We start from the raw sequence: 19,357 nt of genomic DNA, 5'->3' as shown, positions 1-19,357 counted from the left end.
CTCCAGAACTATGAACATAAGCAAATAAATTCTAACTATCTTCAAGAAGCCCAGGATGGTCACTGATGACCATACATACATATTCAGGCCAGGTGTCAGCAACTGATTCGCCCTGGTGAATTCTGGCAGAAATAGTTTACAGTGGCGCCTCGCTTGGCAACGTTACAGTGGGGTCTTGACTTGAGAACTTAATCCGTATTGGAAGGCGGTTCTCAAGTCAAAAAGTCTGTAGGTCAAGTCTCCATTGACCTACAGTGCATTGAAAACCGATTAATCCCCCAACATGCCGTTTTTGTTCCATTTTGGTTTTTTTCTGGTCTGTAAGTCAATACTCAGGCTGCAAGTCAAACCTAAATTTTGTGGCCAGAGAAGTCTGTAACTCAAAAATTGTGATCACAAAAACATTGTTGTGAAGCGGATTCGTCATTATACAGGGTAATCGTTAAGTGGGGCACGACTGTATTTGTAACTTTAGGTGTATTACGCTATATACATGGCAAAATTATTATCTGTGATCTCCAGCTATCATAGGTGTTCACAGTTAAGCAATTGTAAGTGAAAATAACAGCAGTGACTTATGAAGAAAAATGATCATACCTTACGGACATGAAACATTCTGCAGTCACAGCACATCTCGCAGAATCTAGGAAGAATGAGCCTTTCTGTGATGTCCCTTCCTACCATAGATGCCATCTTGCACATGATCTAATTATAAGGAAACATTAATTAGCAATATATCTAGTAGGTCAGCATTCATAAGATTACCACAAAAAGGCCACTATCTCTCAAATCAAACAGCACTCATAAGAAAACAAGCTATGAAAACATATGACACAAAATGTTTAATTATTCTTTCCTCCTACATCGCGTGTGCACTAGAATAAAATGCTATTATCAATTTAAAGCTAATGGGAAATGGCAGCTAAAGAGTACTTTTGTTAGTCTAAACATACAGCATTATTAAAAAACTATACAATTAAAATTAAAACAAGGCAATGAACGATAAATTGCGAGTGGCAAAACAAAATATAAAAACATTTTCTAAAAAAATCTCAATTTATATATAAACATGTCTGCCTTACTTTTTAAAGTTCACAAGGATATCTAATGGACACTTATAGATATAAATGGATGCTTTAAAAACAAACAGCATTTCATTTTTCCATCTTAAATCTGAAATATCTGTGCCCCTCTAACTATAACAGATTTTTTAAAAAATCTTTGTATGTTACTTATTGTGGCAAAGGACACTCTAGGACTTGTGGCCCTCAGCTCTCCATTTTATAGCTTCTACACCTGGGCAGGACTCCTCTGATTCTTCCTCATCAGGACAAAAAACACTGTCCCCTTTCTTCTGAGATCAGTTTACCAGTAATGGGTAAATAAGCTCTGTGGAGACTACCAGAGTAGGAATATTCTGAGCTATATAGGAGTGCACAGAAGATTGCATAGATGATTGTATGCATCCTCATACATACTGGGATGGAGCAGAGCTGTGGGCACGCATATATCTGTACTCCATGCCACATCCAAATGTGGCACTCATAGTAAAAAATGTACACTCATAGTCTCTAGGCAAGCAACTACACTTAATGTGCAATAAATGCAGGAAATCTTTGAAGACCTATACCAGTGGTGGCGAACTTTTTTTGGGCTCGCATGCCCAAACTGGGAAAAAAAAACAGTAGTCAGCATGTCGCGCAAGCAGTAGTGGGAGAACCAGAAGTGGCGGTTGCGGAACCAGAAGTAGCAGTGGAAGGGGGAATCCTGGCACGGAGTTGCCTCGAGGCCCCACTCTGGATCCGCTGCCAGCACTAGCTGCTCCAGATCCGCCTGCCAAAGCGCCAGCACTGTGGCTGCAGCTACCTTCTCAGGTTTGGCTGTGTGTGTGTGGGGGGGGAAGAGTAGTGATCTGGTGACTTATGGCTCGTGTGCCAGCAGAAAGGGCTCCACATGCCAGCTGTGGCACACGTGTCATAGGTTCGCCATTGCTGAAGTATACAATGTAAATTTATCTTCCTACTTACTGCCACAGCCTCTGTCTTCACGTCATCATTGCTGTCTGGAGCAGTCAGTTCTATGAGGACTGGACATACTTTGGTCTCCACATCGTATCGCTCAATAAGTTCTTGCTCTAACAGAACAAGTAATGCTGCCTGGCTTGTTTTTCGCACCTATGGTTTTAGAAAGCATATAAAGGCAAGGGGGAAGAAAACTGAATATATTAGAACAAGAACCTCTGCCTTCGTGAGACAGCAGGAAGTAAACTCTGACACACCATGTTCCAACAATTTAATTTCAGAATGCAATCCTGTATTTATCAATTAAGGAACAACCTCACCAAATTAATCTCTCTTTTGAAAAGACAAACCCAGAATTAAGATGTATGCAACACTACCAAAACACTGCACTGTTTTACATTTATTAATTCAACAGCATACTTTGTTGGTGCCATTACAAAAACCTGTCATATTCAATATTATTTACATTAACACCACATTATTTATATAACTGCTGCTATGTAATATTTGCTTTGTATCACAGTGTGCAAAAGCTCTGAAGTATCTAATAAAAATAAAATGATAAGTTATCAAGTCATTTCCAGTGATCTCTTGTTATCTCCACTGAGTTTTCTAGGTATAAAGTAATCAGAAGTGGCACTATTCCTCTTTCTAGTGGTGCTCCAGAACAGTGCAGCTTGCACAAGGGAAGGCACAGCAGGGATTTGAACTCCCAGCCTCAGGATTTGTAGCTTGCCACAAAAAAACAAAAAAACAAACAAACAAAAACAAACACCTCTATTGAGGCATTACAGGCATTGAATTGAACTAGAGCTCTTAAAAGCATCAAATATTGCTTTGGTGCTTCAGAGATTAAATAAAGCTGAAAAACCTGAAAATTCTGTTAAAGTATTACCTTAAGACCTGGGGTCAGTAAGTATCACTTGAAAAAATAAGGTAATACTTTGACAGAAGCAGGAAGCCCAAAGAAGGAAGAGACTGACAGCTCAAGCACCAATGGAAAGCTGAAGGTCTCCTGGAAACTCCAATCATAGTTCCTCAAAGGACTCAAACAGACCATATAAATTTCCGTGTCCTTGTTTCTGTGCCCTCTTTGTGTCTTGACAGGGCAAAGGAAGGGTGTCAAAGTTCATTAGAGACTGCTACTTGCATCACATTCATTTTCAGAAGGGTAGATGTACATTAGAGAATTTCTTCTTTTGTTCTCACTTTGCATTACACTTTACAAAGTAACTGATTAAGTGCCTGTGTGTATGAATGTAGCATGGGTATCTTGAGTTTCTCATGTGGGATTTGAATGAAGTGGGTCACAACAGCTTTACAAACAGGACCTAAACTATCCCCATTTCACACTTTTTTTAAAATGTCTGCTTCTGGCTTCTATTTTTGCAGCACTTTGCCATTCACAGTAGAAAGAAAAAGGCAAATGAGACACACAAGGCAGCAATCAGATACTCTACTCAAGCAGCAGTGAAGCAACTACCCAGAGATATTACTTCTCCTTCAACAAATGTTTTGAGTAAATTGACTATACTGTATTGAGTAAATTGCATGACTCCTGGTGGTGGGAGGAGGAAGGAAGGAACTGATGAGAACTTTGCCCGCACACTGCCTGGTGCAATAATTGCTGACGGTACGTTTCACACACCCCAGACCTCATCTTCATGTTTTTCACCCACTGGACAAATACATATAAATACAAACAATAAAGTGGCAACTCCAATGCACTATTGAAGTTAAATACTTTAACCTCATGGCATACATTTATCTAGGGAATAAGTGGTATTTGTACAGGAAATTGTGCATTTACAAAGTTACATGCTTATTTTTGGAAAAATGTCTGACATTTTCTTCAAATTTTGTAACCAAATGCACCTTTTCCACAAAATTGTTGGCACACCATCTTAGTCAGTATTTAAATGCCTTATCCTCATTCATCCTCTTTGTTCTTCTACATTATCACATTTTGAGCTATAAGCTCTTTAACAGGCGAAGCATGTCTCTGACATGTCAAAGCATCAGGAACAACCATTGCCACATATGGGAAGAGATACTTTTTCAGACTACAAGAAAGATAGCCCAGTCAGTATGGCCACCAAGTATGATGGCTAGACTACGCTGGGAGTTGTAATCTAAAAAAGTGACTATTCTAATTTCTGTTGACAATGTTGCCTAGATAATTTGTATAAAATATTAGGATAGTGCTAATTGATAGTACTTACAAAAGTTAACAACACATATAAAATCTGCATATGATTCTATAATTATTTAATACGTTTCAAGGGATTCTCACCTGGTTATTCTGGTCGGCAAGGTACCTTACCACAATGGGTAACAAATACTTTGAAAAAGCGTAGGGGATTGAAGGCCTATTTTCTTGACAAAACATAGCAATATGAGGCACCTGTTCCATCAGTTCAGCTCGCACTGTTGGTTCTATCAATAAAAATGGCAAAATGCACTAGCAAGTCAATAGTTCATAACATACTTATACTAGTCAAAAGTCAGGTTTCCACAGTAAAGCAGTGGCTGTACATGGCTTTTCATCAGCCTCATTTCATAATAACACTTCTTTTAATAGAGAATGTAGTGCTGTTAAGTCAGATAATTTCAGATACTGGGAAACACTATCTTTGCTATGCATTAGCCATTACGTGTGGTGATGCCCAAGACAGGCACACACAGCATCTTCCCTGAGTTCCAAGTTACTGTCAAGTGAAAAACAGCATCAGAACTAGACATGGGAGCTTTGTATTCCTATCCCTGGGGATAGAAATACAAAGTGCAGCACCACAGGTGCTACACAGATCCATTCCCTCCTCTCAGAAACCACCCTATTCCACTCACCAGGCTTCATGTGACACGGGCATCCTCTGTCGGTAACACTGCGCCAATTGCTAGATTAGCCTGGCCAGTGCTCCTCCACCTCTCTGCGTTACTGACCACTCCAGCAAGGAGGCAGGATGACAAGTCTCCCCGCTCAGCTGCTGAGTGGTCAGCATCGCAGCAGGGAGACAGTGGAGGGCCAACCAAGCTACTTCTGCTATCGGCACAATGTTATTAATGATGGACATGCACACCACACAAAGCCCAGTGAGTGGACTGGGCTGGTTCCATCTCTAATCACGACATTTCCTCTTCTTGCTAACAGCTTACAAATGTTCTGTTTCTCTCAATTATTCCTCCTCCTCCTCAGAATCTGTCACTTTTCCATATTTATCATACTCTAGCTAATAAAACTGGCTAAATCAGCTAAGCCTCAACTAAACTGTCTTTCCAAACCTACCAATATACAGTGGTGCCTCGCACAGCTAGGTTAATTGGTTCCAAAAAAAACACCGCTATGGGAAAACATTGTTAAGTGAAACGCGTTTTCCCATAGAGATGCACTGAAAACCGGATAATCCGTTCCAATAGGAACAGATTATCCGGTTTTCTCCCCCACTATCGGGCGCAGCCCTTTGGGAGAAGCCTCGGAGGAGGGGGGAAGACGGCATCGGCTCCTGCCTTCTCCCCCACCACCCGGTTCCTCCCAAAGGGCTGCCCCGACTGTGCTTGCAGCAGCGGAGGAGGTGCCTGGTGGAGGAGAAATGACAGATCGGCTCCTGCCTTCTCCTCCTCCGGGCACCTCTTCTGCTGCTGTAAGCACAATTGGGGCAGCCCTTTGGGAGAAGCCGGCCTGTGGAGAAGGAAGGCTGAAGCCGATTCAATCTTCCCCCCCACCGGGAGGCTTCTCCGAAAGCGCTGCGCCCGATGGTGCGGGGGAAGGACTGGATCGGCTTCAGCCTTCTCCACAGCCCGGCTCCTCCCAAAGGGCTGTCCCGATGTTGCTTGCAGCAGCGGAAGAGGTGCCCGGTGGAGGAGAAATGACAGATCGGCTCCTGCCTTCTCCTCCACTGGGCACCTCCTCCGCTGCTGCAAGCACAGTCGGGGCAGCCCTTTGGGAGGAGCCGGGCTGCTCCGAAGAAAGGCAGAAGCCGATCTAATCTCCCCTCCCAACCATCGGGAGCAGCGGGAGAAGCTGCCCGGTGTGGAGGGGGGGGAGATCGGATCGGCTTCAGCCTTTCTTCTCCACAGGCCGGCTTCTCCCAAAGGGCTGCCCCAATTGTGCTTACAGCAGCAGAAGAGGCATCCGGATCCCCCCACCCTCCCCCCGCGGCTTGGATCCAACCCGCGGCAGGCTACCCCAGGCATGGTCGGACTCCTGAGAGTCCGACCATGGCCGGGGAAGCCGGCCGCGGGGAAGGGGAATCCCGGCGGTGGCCTCAGAAGGACCCTTTGGAAGGGTCCTTCCGAGGCCACCGCAGGCATTTTCCCCCAGCTGAGCTGCGGGAGCACTCCTTCGGAGGCTCCCACCACTCAGCTAGGGGAAAATGGTGCCTATGGGGAAAACATCGCAAAGCGATTTTTCCCCATAGGCAACATCGGTATGCGATCGCATCGGTATGCGAATTCATCGTTAAACGGGGCACTCGTTATACGAGGCACCACTGTATATATTTAAAGAATAGCCTTTAATGTATAGCCTTGCATTAGCTTCTCTATGATAGCCTTCTCCTTGCTTTGCTAAAAAAAAGCCACTTCGAAATGCCAATTGTTTTGACATCTTTTTCTTAACAATTTATTTTCCCTTTATATTGGCTGTTAGCAATATTATGATTTTTTTTACTGTAGCTTCCAGAGTTTACCAAGAATTATCCAGGTGGGATTCAGGGAGATGCAACCAAAAAAAATCAAAAGTCTACAGACCAGCTTTTCTAACCACCATGGGTGCCTCTGTCAGCATCATGTTCTTTTGAAAATCAAGGAAATTGCCCTAGTGCTTTATGAAAGGCTTAATATGGGTTCATAAGGCTTCACTAGAGGCTAGTCTCACTGCCCATTAGGCTCTATAGAAAGCACTTCCCAAAGAACTACCCCTCTCATGAAACTTCCATATTAGACACTGGTGCGATCTTATTTTTGAAAAGAGAATTAGGTATATCAACAGAGACACACACGGAGCTGAGACAAGTCAGTCTGTAGGCTTCTGGGTTTTTGGCTGCATCTCCTAGAAATCTGCCTGGGAAATTTATTGGCAAATTCTGGGAGCTGGAGTCCAAAAAATGTGGAAGTCCCATCCCTAGTCATGATCCAGCAAGCAAGTGTAAAGCAACAGTCTTTTTAAAAAAAAGAATAGTAATTTTGGTGGCTGGTTTTAGAGGGAAAAAAATATGAAATCCTTTTCTAACATGTTAGTTTTATTACTGTTTCTGCTATATCCATGACAAATCCTAGTATTTCCTCATAATGAGTCAATCCACAAAAATTACTCATACCACATACCTGAATCATCCGCTAGCCTGCAGACTCTTTCCAATACAGCAATACAATCTCTTTCATCATCACTCACTTCCTTCAAAGTGTCCAATAAACTTCGAGCCACCATTTGCCTAGAATATGAAAGAATATCATACACTGCAAGAAACAATTCATATATCCCAAATCATTTTATTGCAGTTGTGTCTTTACCATCTCCAAAGAAATGAAGGCAATAAATACTACATATCCTACTTTGCCCTCCCACAAACCATATAAAATTAAGCTGGGGGACTGTGACTTGCCCTGATCTTCATGGTTATGCAGCAACAAAACCCAGATTTCCTTGGTTCAAGATTTTATCCACTAAACCAGACAGGGCCTAATTCCCATACATTTTTAAAAGAAATTCACATTAATATTATAGGAGAAAATACTAGAATTATACCAACTTGTATTCTAAGGGATAAGAATACAGAACACAAACAAAAATAGATACAAATCTGCCTTGGAATTCAACAACTTAGCAGTTACCTACATATACACTTTCCTGTTTCAGATAAGAGACTGAACATTGGAACAAACAATTATAGACATGTACATATCCACTAAAAATATTGTATGCCAAACTGTAATTGATCCTTAAACATACTTACATCTGGGAAAAGAAGAAAGCATTACTATTTTAGTGGAAACATCATATATCTAAAAGTAACACTGAAATAATGCTTGATGGCTTGAGGAAGAGGGAATGTACCAAACTGAAGAGCAGAAAGTGGTGCCTCGCTAGACAGTTACCCCGCATGACAGTTTTTCCCCTAGACATCGACTTTTTGCAATCACTATAGTGATTCGCAAAACAGTGATTCCTATGGGGGAATTTTGCTGGACAATGTTTGGTCCCTGCTTCGCAAACCAATTTTCGCTAGACGATTTTGACAGCTTCCTCCGTGCTCGCAAAACAGGTGTTTTCGGGACCTAAGCTTCGCAAGACAGCAATTTAAACAGCTGATTGGCAGTTCGCAAAGCAGCTTTCCTATGGCCGATATTCACTAGACAACGACGATTCTTCCCCATTGGAACACATTAAACAGGTTTCAATGCATTCCAATGGGGAAATGCTTTTCGCTAGACAATGATTTCACTAAACAGCGATTTCAGTGGAACGGATTGTCATCGACTAGCGAGGCACAACTGCATTATTGATTTATTTCACATAATGCCCTTGGAAAAAGAGACTAAAATTTCTCCAGCACACAAAAATGAATTATCTTTAAAAGCATCTTACTAAAATATATACTTTAATTCTTTTAGGATTACCGGTAAATATCATACCTATTAAAAATATTCTCACTTGCAGCGTACTTGTCCAATCTTCCCAGAGGTGTCAACATTTCATCTTGTGAGACAAAGTCCAAGGCTGAAGGTATAATAATCACATCAGACTCTGAGCTGTAGTCATCCACACCAACTATCAGAGACATCAGAAATATTCCTTATAATCACACTTTTATGCTTTAAAAGAGAAGGTTGCCTATTGCTAACAACAACAAAAACAAAGGAAGCTCTACACAATAATGCGCTTTCTAAAAATCTTGGGCTCCTCTACAGTATGTCTGGCTTTAAAACAGACTTATATGCTGGGCACACGTCAGTCACATGGCCAGTTGTATTCCCAAAAGCACCATCAGCACATATGCTGCTGCACCTCATCAATGAATGAATGAATGAATGAATGAATTAGCCACAGCAACCAATGTGATCCTACATGCACATGTATACATTCCAAGAGTATTTTCAGTATTGTTCTTTAACACTGTTCTCACTTTTTTGTTTATGTATCATTTGTTCTCCAATTTGCCAAGTTCCATATTTTGACATTTCAGGGTGTATACAACATTGCTTTATAAATACATTAAATCAGTTAGCTTTCTGGTGATTAACTGCTTAACTAATAGCTTTTGAAAGCATCTAAACAGCCCCCCCCCCCAAAAAAAACCAGAACAACAATCTTTGCAGTATAATAACAATTTGTAGACAATATATATGTGAACCTCTGACATCAAAAGCTTAAAGTTGCAGTTTCACTCAAACCAATAGGTTAACTGCCTCCTTTACCCATGAAACATTCAAGAGAGGATACATGTTACTTTATATTACCCTCATATTTTACGTAGCAAAAATAATTGCTGCAAATGACATTTTCTACTAATTTATTCTCTTCCAATATGTATTTGGAACTATAAACTTCCTAGAGGTTACACTATGATTATATTAGTAAGTCCACACATTTCCAGTTCATCCCCCAACCCTTGCTATTCTGTAATGTCACTGTGCCAAGAAATAAAGAATGAAAAATCAGGCACGAATTCACTTCCTTTAGATTTAAATCCAATCTGTTAACACATGCTTCTTAAAAATTGTGGCCACTTTAAAATAAAAATGCACACATACAAATCAAGAGAACATACAGACAATAATAATTCCACATCCAAGAACAGTTGGAATCAAATGAAGTGAAAAAGCTCTCACCTATACAAAACAGAATGATTTAAGCATGGCAGCACAATACATACATGCTATGATGCAAAGCACATTGATTTCACTATATCACACTGGCTCTCCCTAGATGCCAATACTGTACTAGAAATACAGAAATTCAAAATGAAATTATATTTGATTGAGATTAACCATTATTACATTATTGAAAAAAGAAAACACAAAAGCCCGCAGTGACTCCAAATGATAGTTTAATAAGCCACTTAATTTATGCTTTAAAGATTAAACATTGCAGAATTTAAAACAAATGCAAAGAAAGGACAGAATACATGAGATTTGGATTCAAAGGAGGATTTGGAACTAGGGAAAAAATGTTCCCATGTGAACGTGGGAAGAGATGCCCGATATGAACAAGGATATGTACACTGGCACTACTAATTGTTACAAAGTCCTTGACAAAGACGAACATGGCAAACTGACAGAGCTATTGTTAAGCAATGGTCTTCAAGAAATATTTGTATAATTGGCAAGCTTTACTACTAAAAAGATAAAAATCAGAAGACAGAGAACACAGAGGTACAGAGTACAAGAATGTATACTCTTGCCACAACTTTTCAATTTGTACTCTAAGAACATATTTGCAGAAGCACTTACTAATAGCATCATTCCCAAGGCTGAAGTTACCAGTAGGCAACACAGTATGTCTACCTGACGATTTTGATTGTCTACAAAGGTAAATTAAGCAATAAACATAGTCTAAAACTCAGGGTGGATCTCATTTAACTCAAATTGATTTAAATCACTATTTAAATCACTTAAGCATTTTATTTTTAAAAAATCTAACTTAAATAAAAAATCAATTTTTCATTTTTATTTAAATTGGATTTTTAAAATATAGTGCTTACTGACTAGTAAATTAAATCACAATTTAAATGATTTGATTTAAATCAAATCCACCCTGATAAAAAAGAATGTTAAGACAATCACATTAAAACAAGCAGCCTAAAGAATGTTAATGATTCAAAAAGCCATGCAACAGAAGTCACAATAAAGATGATCCAGAGCAGCTTCCACAAGATGAAGAATATATTATGTAGCAAAACCTTAAAACTAGCTTTTGAGAATGTGTGATGTACTGAGCTATGTATTCTTGGTTCTATTGGATGGCATAGAACCATGTATTTTATCAAAGGCAACTATAAAAAGAACAGAAGAAATGTGGATTTATTGAATGATGCTTAGAATTCCTTGCCCTGAGAAGGTTAGCAACAAAAAAATATTAAAATGAATGAATAAATACCTAAATATTAAAACAAACATAAAAAAGAAAGTAGAATATTTTAATCATGTAACAAGAAACAAAATGTAAAGATTGTTACAGTGAACCACTGAAAATAAAATAAATGGGAAAAGAAGAGCAGCAAGGAATAAAAGATGGAGACTGGTCTGGACACAGCAGAATATCATTGTTTATAGCTGCCACATCTGAAGTGTATGCATATAGCAATGATGATGCCCAGTCTTTGGCAGGGAAGAAACAACAGCTGCACTATTTTACTTCAGTTTTTCTTAGTTACTGGAAAACTCCTCAGATATTTTAAATACCATGTAAAATTAAGATGTCATCATTCCTTAGGTTAGACACAGTGTTCACTCACTAAGATCTCTTACTGACTGAGGGCAAGAAAAAATTTCCAGAAAATTTAAATGACTTTTTGAGAGCAAAAAGCTCTTTCTCTACTACCTGGTAGTGACTACACTAAGGCAGCAATCCTATACAGGTTCTCTTACAAGTCCAAATAGGATCAGTAAGGCTTACTTCCAGGCAAGGTGGTGAAGGGTTACATCTTAATACATCATAAAACAGGCATGTTGCTTATACCTATCTGGTATACCTGCCTTTCTGCATGCAAATGATGGGCTATACCACTGAATTATGGCGCTTTTCCAGAGAACTTGCTACCCCGGAAACACAGAGAAGCACTGAGCTCCCTACTTTTCCTGGCTATTCTTAAACAATATTGAACATCTAAAATTTGACATCTTAATCTTTTCTGTACACACTGAGTGTTTCTCAATAATTTGTTCACAGCAGGGACAGTCTTGAAGCCATACAGAAGACAGACCACGTACTCGGCACAGAGATTTCCTTAGCAGAAGCCAACAGCTGGCTTTTCTGCAATGTACTAGCATCTGATGAACAAAGCAGGGCGAATACTAGAAAGTGTTCTAGGAAAAATCCTGAGCACACACCCAAATTATTTCAATATATACAGCTTACAGGCACAATCGAGCACTACCACCACCACATTACAGGGTGCAGTTAAAAAGAAATGGACTAGTCTGTGACTTCTGAGTTTATTTTCAACTCCATTTGCTACGATGCTTCAGGATATACAATAACAGAAATAAACACACAGGTGTTTTTAAATATTGCAGATTTCTGTAACATTATCTATTTCAGCAGCAATCCTGCTAAGCTTGATTAATATCACTTGGACATGTATTTAAGCACTAACAAAAATTCAGCAAGATATCAAAAACATGCAAGTACCAACTAGCTCCAAAAAAGTAGATGATCCTGATTCCTCTGGTGAGCTGCCATCAATAGGATCTACTTCTGCCATTCTAACTGTATTGTCTCAGTTCACCATTCTGCCTTGATTGGAGAATCCAAGCTAGCAAGCACTCTCTAGCACTGTCTTCTTACAGCAGCAGTGCTTGTACGCAGTCAGAAAAAGCACCTTCCATTGTTGTGTCCTTTTTGTGTCTACAACAAGAAGAGGAAATCAACCATTTCCCTATCTGACCTCTTTTCAGATAGAAGAAAATTTCAGTTGTCTCTTCCTGATCTCTTTCTTATTTTACACTCTAGCTTTACACTGTAGATGCTCACTGACTTCCTGTTACTAACTTATGGTACGTACATCATAATGGGGTACCTGATGCATGATTAGGGCTTTCTGGTATTATCATACATTACTAAGGCTCCCAAGTCTCTTCCCAAGAGCCAACTGCTACAAGCATTCACAAAATACTAGTTAATTCATGCTTCTAGCGAAAAGATACATGTTAACCCATTACAGTGGTGCCTCACTTAACGGGTGCTCCATTTAGCAACGAAACCACATAGCGATGAAGATTTTGCGATCGCAAAAGCGATCGCATTGCGATGTTTTAAATGGGTTTTTTTTGCTTTGCGATGATTGGTTCCCTGTTTTGCTTACCAATCATCTATTTAGATTAGATTAGGCATTCTTCAGTCTCAAGAGACTATGGTAACGTGCTCGGAATAGAGGACTTGGAACAGCAACTAGTGTGGCTGAGGAGGCCAGTTCGAGAGTGACAATCCCTTCCACACTCAAGACAAATACAATCTGTCCCCTGTCCAGCTCCTTGGTTTGGCTGGTTTCAGGATTGCCTCTTTGCCTCAGCCTGTTGGACAAGTGACTCTTCAAAATGGGAGAGGCTATGATGCACTGCCTGCCTCCAGGCTGAGTGTTCAGATGTCAAAGTTTCCCATCTGTTGAGGTCCATTCCTAAGGCCTTCAGATCCCACTTGCAGATATTGTTGTATCGCAGCTGTGGTCTCCCTCTGGGGCGATTTCCCTGCACTAATTCTCCATACAGGACATCTTTTGGAATCCAACCATCAGCCATTCTCACGACATGCCAGAACCAACATAGACACCACTGTTTCAGTAATGTATACATGCTAAAAATTCCAGCTCGTTCTAGGACTTTGTCCTGTCAGGCGATTCCAAAAAATGTGTTGGAGACAATGCATATGGAACATGTTCAGCTTCCTCTCCTGCCGTGCACAAAGGGTCCAGGACTCACTGCAGTACAGGAGTGTACTCAGGACACTGGCTCTATAGTCCTGGATCTTGGTATATGCCGTCAGCTTCTTATTAAGCCATACTCTGTGAGTTTAGAGAACATGGCAGCTGCTTTGCCAATGCATTTATCCAGCTCGACATCTAGGGACAGAGTGTCAGAGATCATTGAGCCAAGGTACACAAAGTCATGAACAACCTCCAATTCTTGTGTGGAGATGGTAACAGAGGGAGGTGAGTCCACGCCCTGGCCCATGACTTGTGTTTTCCTCAGGCTGATTGTTAGTCCAAAGTCTTGGCAGGTCTTGCTAAAACGATTCATGAGTTGTTGGAATGGGCAACAACAGCTGCATCATCGGAGAAGAGGAAGTCCCACATGCACTCAATCTAGAGAGATTAAAGAGCTTTCCATCTGATCTAGTCCAGAGATAGACACCTTCTGTTACAGTTCCAAAGGCGTGCTTCAGCAAAGAAGATCCCAAACAGGGTCGGTGCGAGGACACAGCCCTGTTTCACTCCGCTCTGGATGTCAAAGAAATCTGATGTTGAGCCATCAAAAACTACAGTGTCCTTATTTCCTCATGAAAGGACCTGATGATGTTAAGGAGCCGAGGTGGACATCCAATCTTGAGAAGTATTTTAAAAAGGCCATCCCTGCTAACCAAATCAAAGGCCTTTGTAAGATCTATTAAGGCCACAAAGAGTGGCTGTTGTTGTTCCCTACATTTCTCCTGCAACTGTTTGAGGGAAAATGCCATGTCAGTGGTGGATCTACTAGCTCGAAATGCACACTGTGATTCTGGATAGACTCTGTCTGCAAACACCTGGAGTCTATTCAGCACAACACGGGCAAGCAGCTTCCCTACAATGCTGAAGAGATGCCACAGTACTTATGTTTGCATCCTTCATGTCCTGTGGCACTCCACCTTTTCTCCAGCAAAGACAAAAGATTTCATACAGCTCAGTGGTGATGATCTCTTTACAACACTTCAGCAGGGATGTTATCCTTGCCAGGTGCCTTGCCGGAGGTGAGGGAATCCAAGGCCACTTTTATTTCTGCTAAAGTTAGTTCGCTGTCCAACTCTGCCAAGACAGGCAGGCACTCGATGGTATTTAATGCCTCTTTGGTTACTACATTCGCTCTGGAATATAGCTCTGAGTAGTGCTGCACCCAACATTTCATCTGCTGTGCTCGGTCCTGGATGATCATGCCTGCAGCAGACTTCAAAGGAGCAGATTTCTTCTGTATTACTACTATATTTCCTTGCTACAATGTCTATCTTCATAGACATCGTAGTTCACTCAGTAATTCTCAATAATGAGTGAACAACGATATTCATTCAATAATTCACTCACTATTTCTAATGTTGCCTTAGATAAGTTTAGTGCATTTTTAACTACAAATCTGTAGTACACAGTGCTCAGATTTTTTTAAAAAAAGTAACTAAAAATGGTCAAAATCTTATTGGCATTTGTGTAACACACACATAAATTGCGGTGGCAAACTGCAGCTAATTGTCAATTGGCACATCTTAGCTATTCAACAGGCACATGACCAAGCACAATACTGACACATGCTCTTACATCTTCTCATTTAGGCAAGTTATACAAACCTTATGAAAATGAAACAATAGAATTCTGTCCAGTATCTGTTGTTAAGTGTTCAGAAGTGGAAATTGAGTTATTTTTTAAAGAAAATTTCTAACTACTTCTGGAGAACACAAGGCTATTACTATAACAAGTTAACATTTTAAAAGCCAATTAATTTCCAATAGTGCTAACAATATAACATACAACTCTGTTAAAATGCTACTTGGAATGTTTTGCGTCCTGCAGCAATCAGAGCAATATTACAAACATGGTGTGAGGAACTAGTGCACCAGTTTAAGAAACAGATTCGAAAAACATCCTCCAAAGGCAAGAGAAGGTGATGGCTCTATTAGACCACCAAAAATTATGAACAAATGCTACTGTTCAGCCCCAAGGGTCTTCATTAGGCAGGGCATGATTTTTCTGAGGGTGGTGCAGAAAAATGCAAGTGTTCCAAAGAGTCATGGTCAGATGTTTATGCCAGTTTCAAAAAGTGGGCTGCAAAACCAAGCTGGGAGTTCTACCTCTGACACTATCAATGGAATTGTCCCAAGCTTAGACACTTTTTTGGTAGCTTACTCTAAAATCTGAAGTCCTCCAAGGTGCAATGTACCTATTCATTTAAATCTGAAGTAGCTCATCTGATGAAAGCTCTTAACACTTAGCTGTAGTAGGCACAGAGTCTTGACAGTACACAACTAGCATACTTCACGAATACGGACCACAGTTTTCCATTAGATTTTAGATTTTTTCCCCCAATTTCTTGGTTGTGGGGTAGCCAACTACTTAACAAGAAAACTTTTTCGGAAAAAGGTTTGACAATTAAAACACAAAACAAAACAGGGATGGATTATCACATAAAGTCTCCAGTTATGTAATAATTTCTAAGTTCAAATAGCAACTCAAGGGATAGGTTAAATTGTTAATATTTGAATATTATCATGTAAGAGCATGCATGAAATAAATACATACAGGAAACTGAAGCAAAACAATTACATTAGTTCAGCGTACATTCTTCTCGCCTTTAAAGATGAATGACCCTGTACAGAGACTATAAATCCAAAGGGTTATGAGTGGGCTTTGGAAGAGGTTTCTTTTCTTTTCTTTTTTAGTTTATAGTTTTATAATTTCACTTTTCTTTAAATTAGATTTCTGTCACTTCTGCTGACATTAGATTTTTTTAACTGCTGCCCCATGTGCCACTGCTGGGACAGATTACCGTTCATTTTTAGAAAGCTGTCATTAAAATCTATCCATTTTCATTTTCAGCTCTCAAATACATAATTTTGAGCATGTATTCTTTTTGTAATTTCGCACTATGGGAGAAAAATGATACTTATCAGAATTGGATTTTCCAAATGAATAACATGTTTTACTAAGATGCACAAGCAACATCTCTAGCAGATGGAATTTCTGCAATTCATCTATCTGTTAATAATTGTTTTCAGAACATCAAGATCCAAATGTAAATATAAGACCTTGCTCTGACGTGAATTGTAATGAAGGTTTCAGAACTGCACTGTAAATATAGAACACAGTTCAACAAAATATAAATTTCGGGTTGGAGCCACAGAATAGATAAATGTAATGAATTCCAACAAATCCACCAATTATTGCCTAAGAAACTAAAATTGAGATTGTGCACATACACTACTGTCCACAAAAGGCACTTTCTGTAGTTCTGTGCATTATCATTAAATATGAAAAAATACCATTATATTTTGCAACAACAGTTTTGCACTCTTCAGTAAAACGGGTCACCATAAGTAAGAATTGACTTGATAGCATATGATGGTGATGATTAATTATTAACCGCATAACATGCCTTCGTTGTTCTGCTAAATATCTAATAAAGGCTGCTCCCTTTCCCAACATTTCACACTTGCTTAACCGAAGCCTATGTGTAACTGTGAGATTTACACAAACTACATGCCCATGCTCACCCAGACAAACGAGCACCCTGTTTAACAACGAAATTGCATAGCGATGAAGATTTTGCAATCGCAAAAGTGATCGCTTTGCGATGTTCCCTATGGGGAAAAATTGCTTTGCAATGATCGGTTTTGCTTACCCATCATCGCAAAGCAATGGTTTTTTTAACAGCTGATCGGCGGTTCCAAAACGGCCGCCGGGTTAAAAAAATGGCCGGCCGCTGTTTTTTGGGACGGATTCCTCGCTTACCAGACAGCGAAAATGGCCGCCCTATGGAGGATTTTCGTTTAAAGGTGAATCTCAAGCCCATAGGAACGCATTGAAGGGGTTTCAATGCATTCCTATGGGCTTTTTAAAATCGCATAGTGACGAAATCGCTTTGCAGCGATTTTTGCTGCACCGATTACCGTTGCTATGCGAGGCACCACTGTATATGCATGCCTGTCATGTGTAGTGAACCTGCTGCATGCCTAAACTTCGAATCAATTCTACATAATAGAAACAGAGCTGTTGCTCACTGTGACATGCTGGCAATCATCAGTTGCTTTCTACAGTGGTTTATTTTGGGCAGATGAAATATATGGACCTATCTCAACAGAATGGATGCACTTTAAACTGAAGTACTGTTTATAACTGCTCAGATACTTTTCAAAGTATAACAAATTTCTCTTGCACTTTCTTAGCTGCTGCTTCTGAAAGTGGTCATGGTAAGTGACAACATTTTTAGAATACTAAGAAGCATATTATTGTGTACCCTTAGCTTCCTTGTGCTCTATACTGGAGTGGGCAAACTGGAGTCCTCAGAAATTATTGGTTCCCTAAATGCTGGCCAGCATAGTAAGTGATGAAGAATGTTGTGAACTGCAGTCCAAAATTTTTTTGGGGGGGTGTTACTTTCCCCATCCCTGCTGTATCAGCTTAAAATCAGCTTTTTAAGTCATCCCTCTCGGGAAAGAATAGAGGCTTTGAAAATAAGCCTTCAAGCTGGAAAAAAAAAGGTTGAGTGTCAAACTCAAACACAGGTTACATATAAAAGCAAAATTGCTGGGAACCTATTTATGGAGAAAATTTATTTTATCTATTTTAGTTACCAAAGAAGTGAAGACTAAATTCTTCCTTGTCCCATTTGACTGTGTAAAGTGGTTAACTTCTAATCCATGCATATACGCAACAATTGCTGAAACAAGAGACTTCACCAATTAAAGAAAACTCTACTAAACAACTTGAAATTTTATTATAAGAAATGATGCAAGCAGCTCCAAAGACCTACAAAGACCAAAACTTTAACTACAGAGTTAGGATGCTGTATTCCTCCTGAAGTTCAGTCACAGACCTAATTTTATTAATCTAGAAAATTCATTGTCTACTACTTGCAAGCCCCTGACGGTAAAAAAGAAGTAAAATGTGTAAGAAAATAACTGTAAAATGCACAATGAGGTAAATACAATAACTAAAGGCCTTTGATAAATACAAAATCTTGATAAAAACAATCTGGATCATAATTATTGTGCATAGAGTTTGGACCATAAAAAATATAAAAAACTAAAATAAAAGCACACATAGTAAGCATTCTCTCCTTAACAGATTCATTTATTCCATGTCATTCAATTTTCAGTCTTTGTCAACATGTTGTCTTAGTTATGGCCAGCTTAAGGCTCCAATTCTATCTCTAAAACCATGAATACAGAACAGGTCTTTTGATGATCCATTTCCCTCTATGAAGGGCCAAGACAGCTGCATTACTTCAAAAACACACAGTGCATAAAGTTCAGGATGAAACATGCAAGAACAAGAAGTGAAGTGTTCTCATTGGAAGAACTTTGGCACAAAGTGGACACTTACAGGAAGTATGCTAATATAGAACTCAAAAACTGTAATTGCTCATTCAGAGGTGCTCCTCTTTGATAAAGCTTTCCTATTATAACAGCAACCATCATGAAAGTAAGTAGATGAGAATTCCTGTGACAAGTCCAACTTTTTATGTGTAATAAAAGGAAGAGGAACACAACTTAATGAATATTAATTTGTATACAGCTGTACAGTGATGAATGGTACAAGTCGGCTTACTATCATCAAATAACTTTGTTTTCCTCTACATCTTCATTTATTTGAAACATTGTAAGGCTTTGTAAGATAAAATTCTTCTTCACAAAGCAGTATTGATCAACCACTACCAAAATT

At 39.6% G+C, this 19,357-nt stretch overlaps 1 protein-coding gene across 15 annotated transcripts in view; it reads right to left on the bottom strand.

Annotated features, from left to right (window-relative positions):
• The window catches only part of PPP4R1 (protein phosphatase 4 regulatory subunit 1), a 54,066-nt gene that overhangs the window by 31,147 nt on the left and 3,562 nt on the right, over positions 1-19,357 (bottom strand). For 9 of the 15 annotated variants that reach the window (XM_078391523.1, XM_078391528.1, XM_078391524.1 and 6 more), the window contains 5 exons: positions 8,655-8,790; positions 7,347-7,453; positions 4,315-4,457; positions 2,028-2,174; positions 598-705 (listed from right to left, as the gene is read on the bottom strand). In XM_078391523.1, coding sequence (XP_078247649.1) covers positions 598-705; positions 2,028-2,174; positions 4,315-4,457; positions 7,347-7,453; positions 8,655-8,713 — 564 coding nt within the window. In that variant the 5' untranslated portion in view covers positions 8,714-8,790. The remainder of the gene's footprint in view (positions 1-597; positions 706-2,027; positions 2,175-4,314; positions 4,458-7,346; positions 7,454-8,654; positions 8,791-19,357) is intronic. The other 6 variants (XM_078391529.1, XM_072998808.2, XM_078391526.1 and 3 more) reach the window with 1 other exon arrangement.

Source organism: Pogona vitticeps, chromosome 4 (assembly GCF_051106095.1).
Source record: "Pogona vitticeps strain Pit_001003342236 chromosome 4, PviZW2.1, whole genome shotgun sequence".
NCBI lineage: Eukaryota > Metazoa > Chordata > Lepidosauria > Squamata > Agamidae > Pogona > Pogona vitticeps.
The sequence above is the reverse complement of the archived record's forward strand: the minus strand, read 5'-3'. Positions and strand labels throughout refer to the sequence as shown.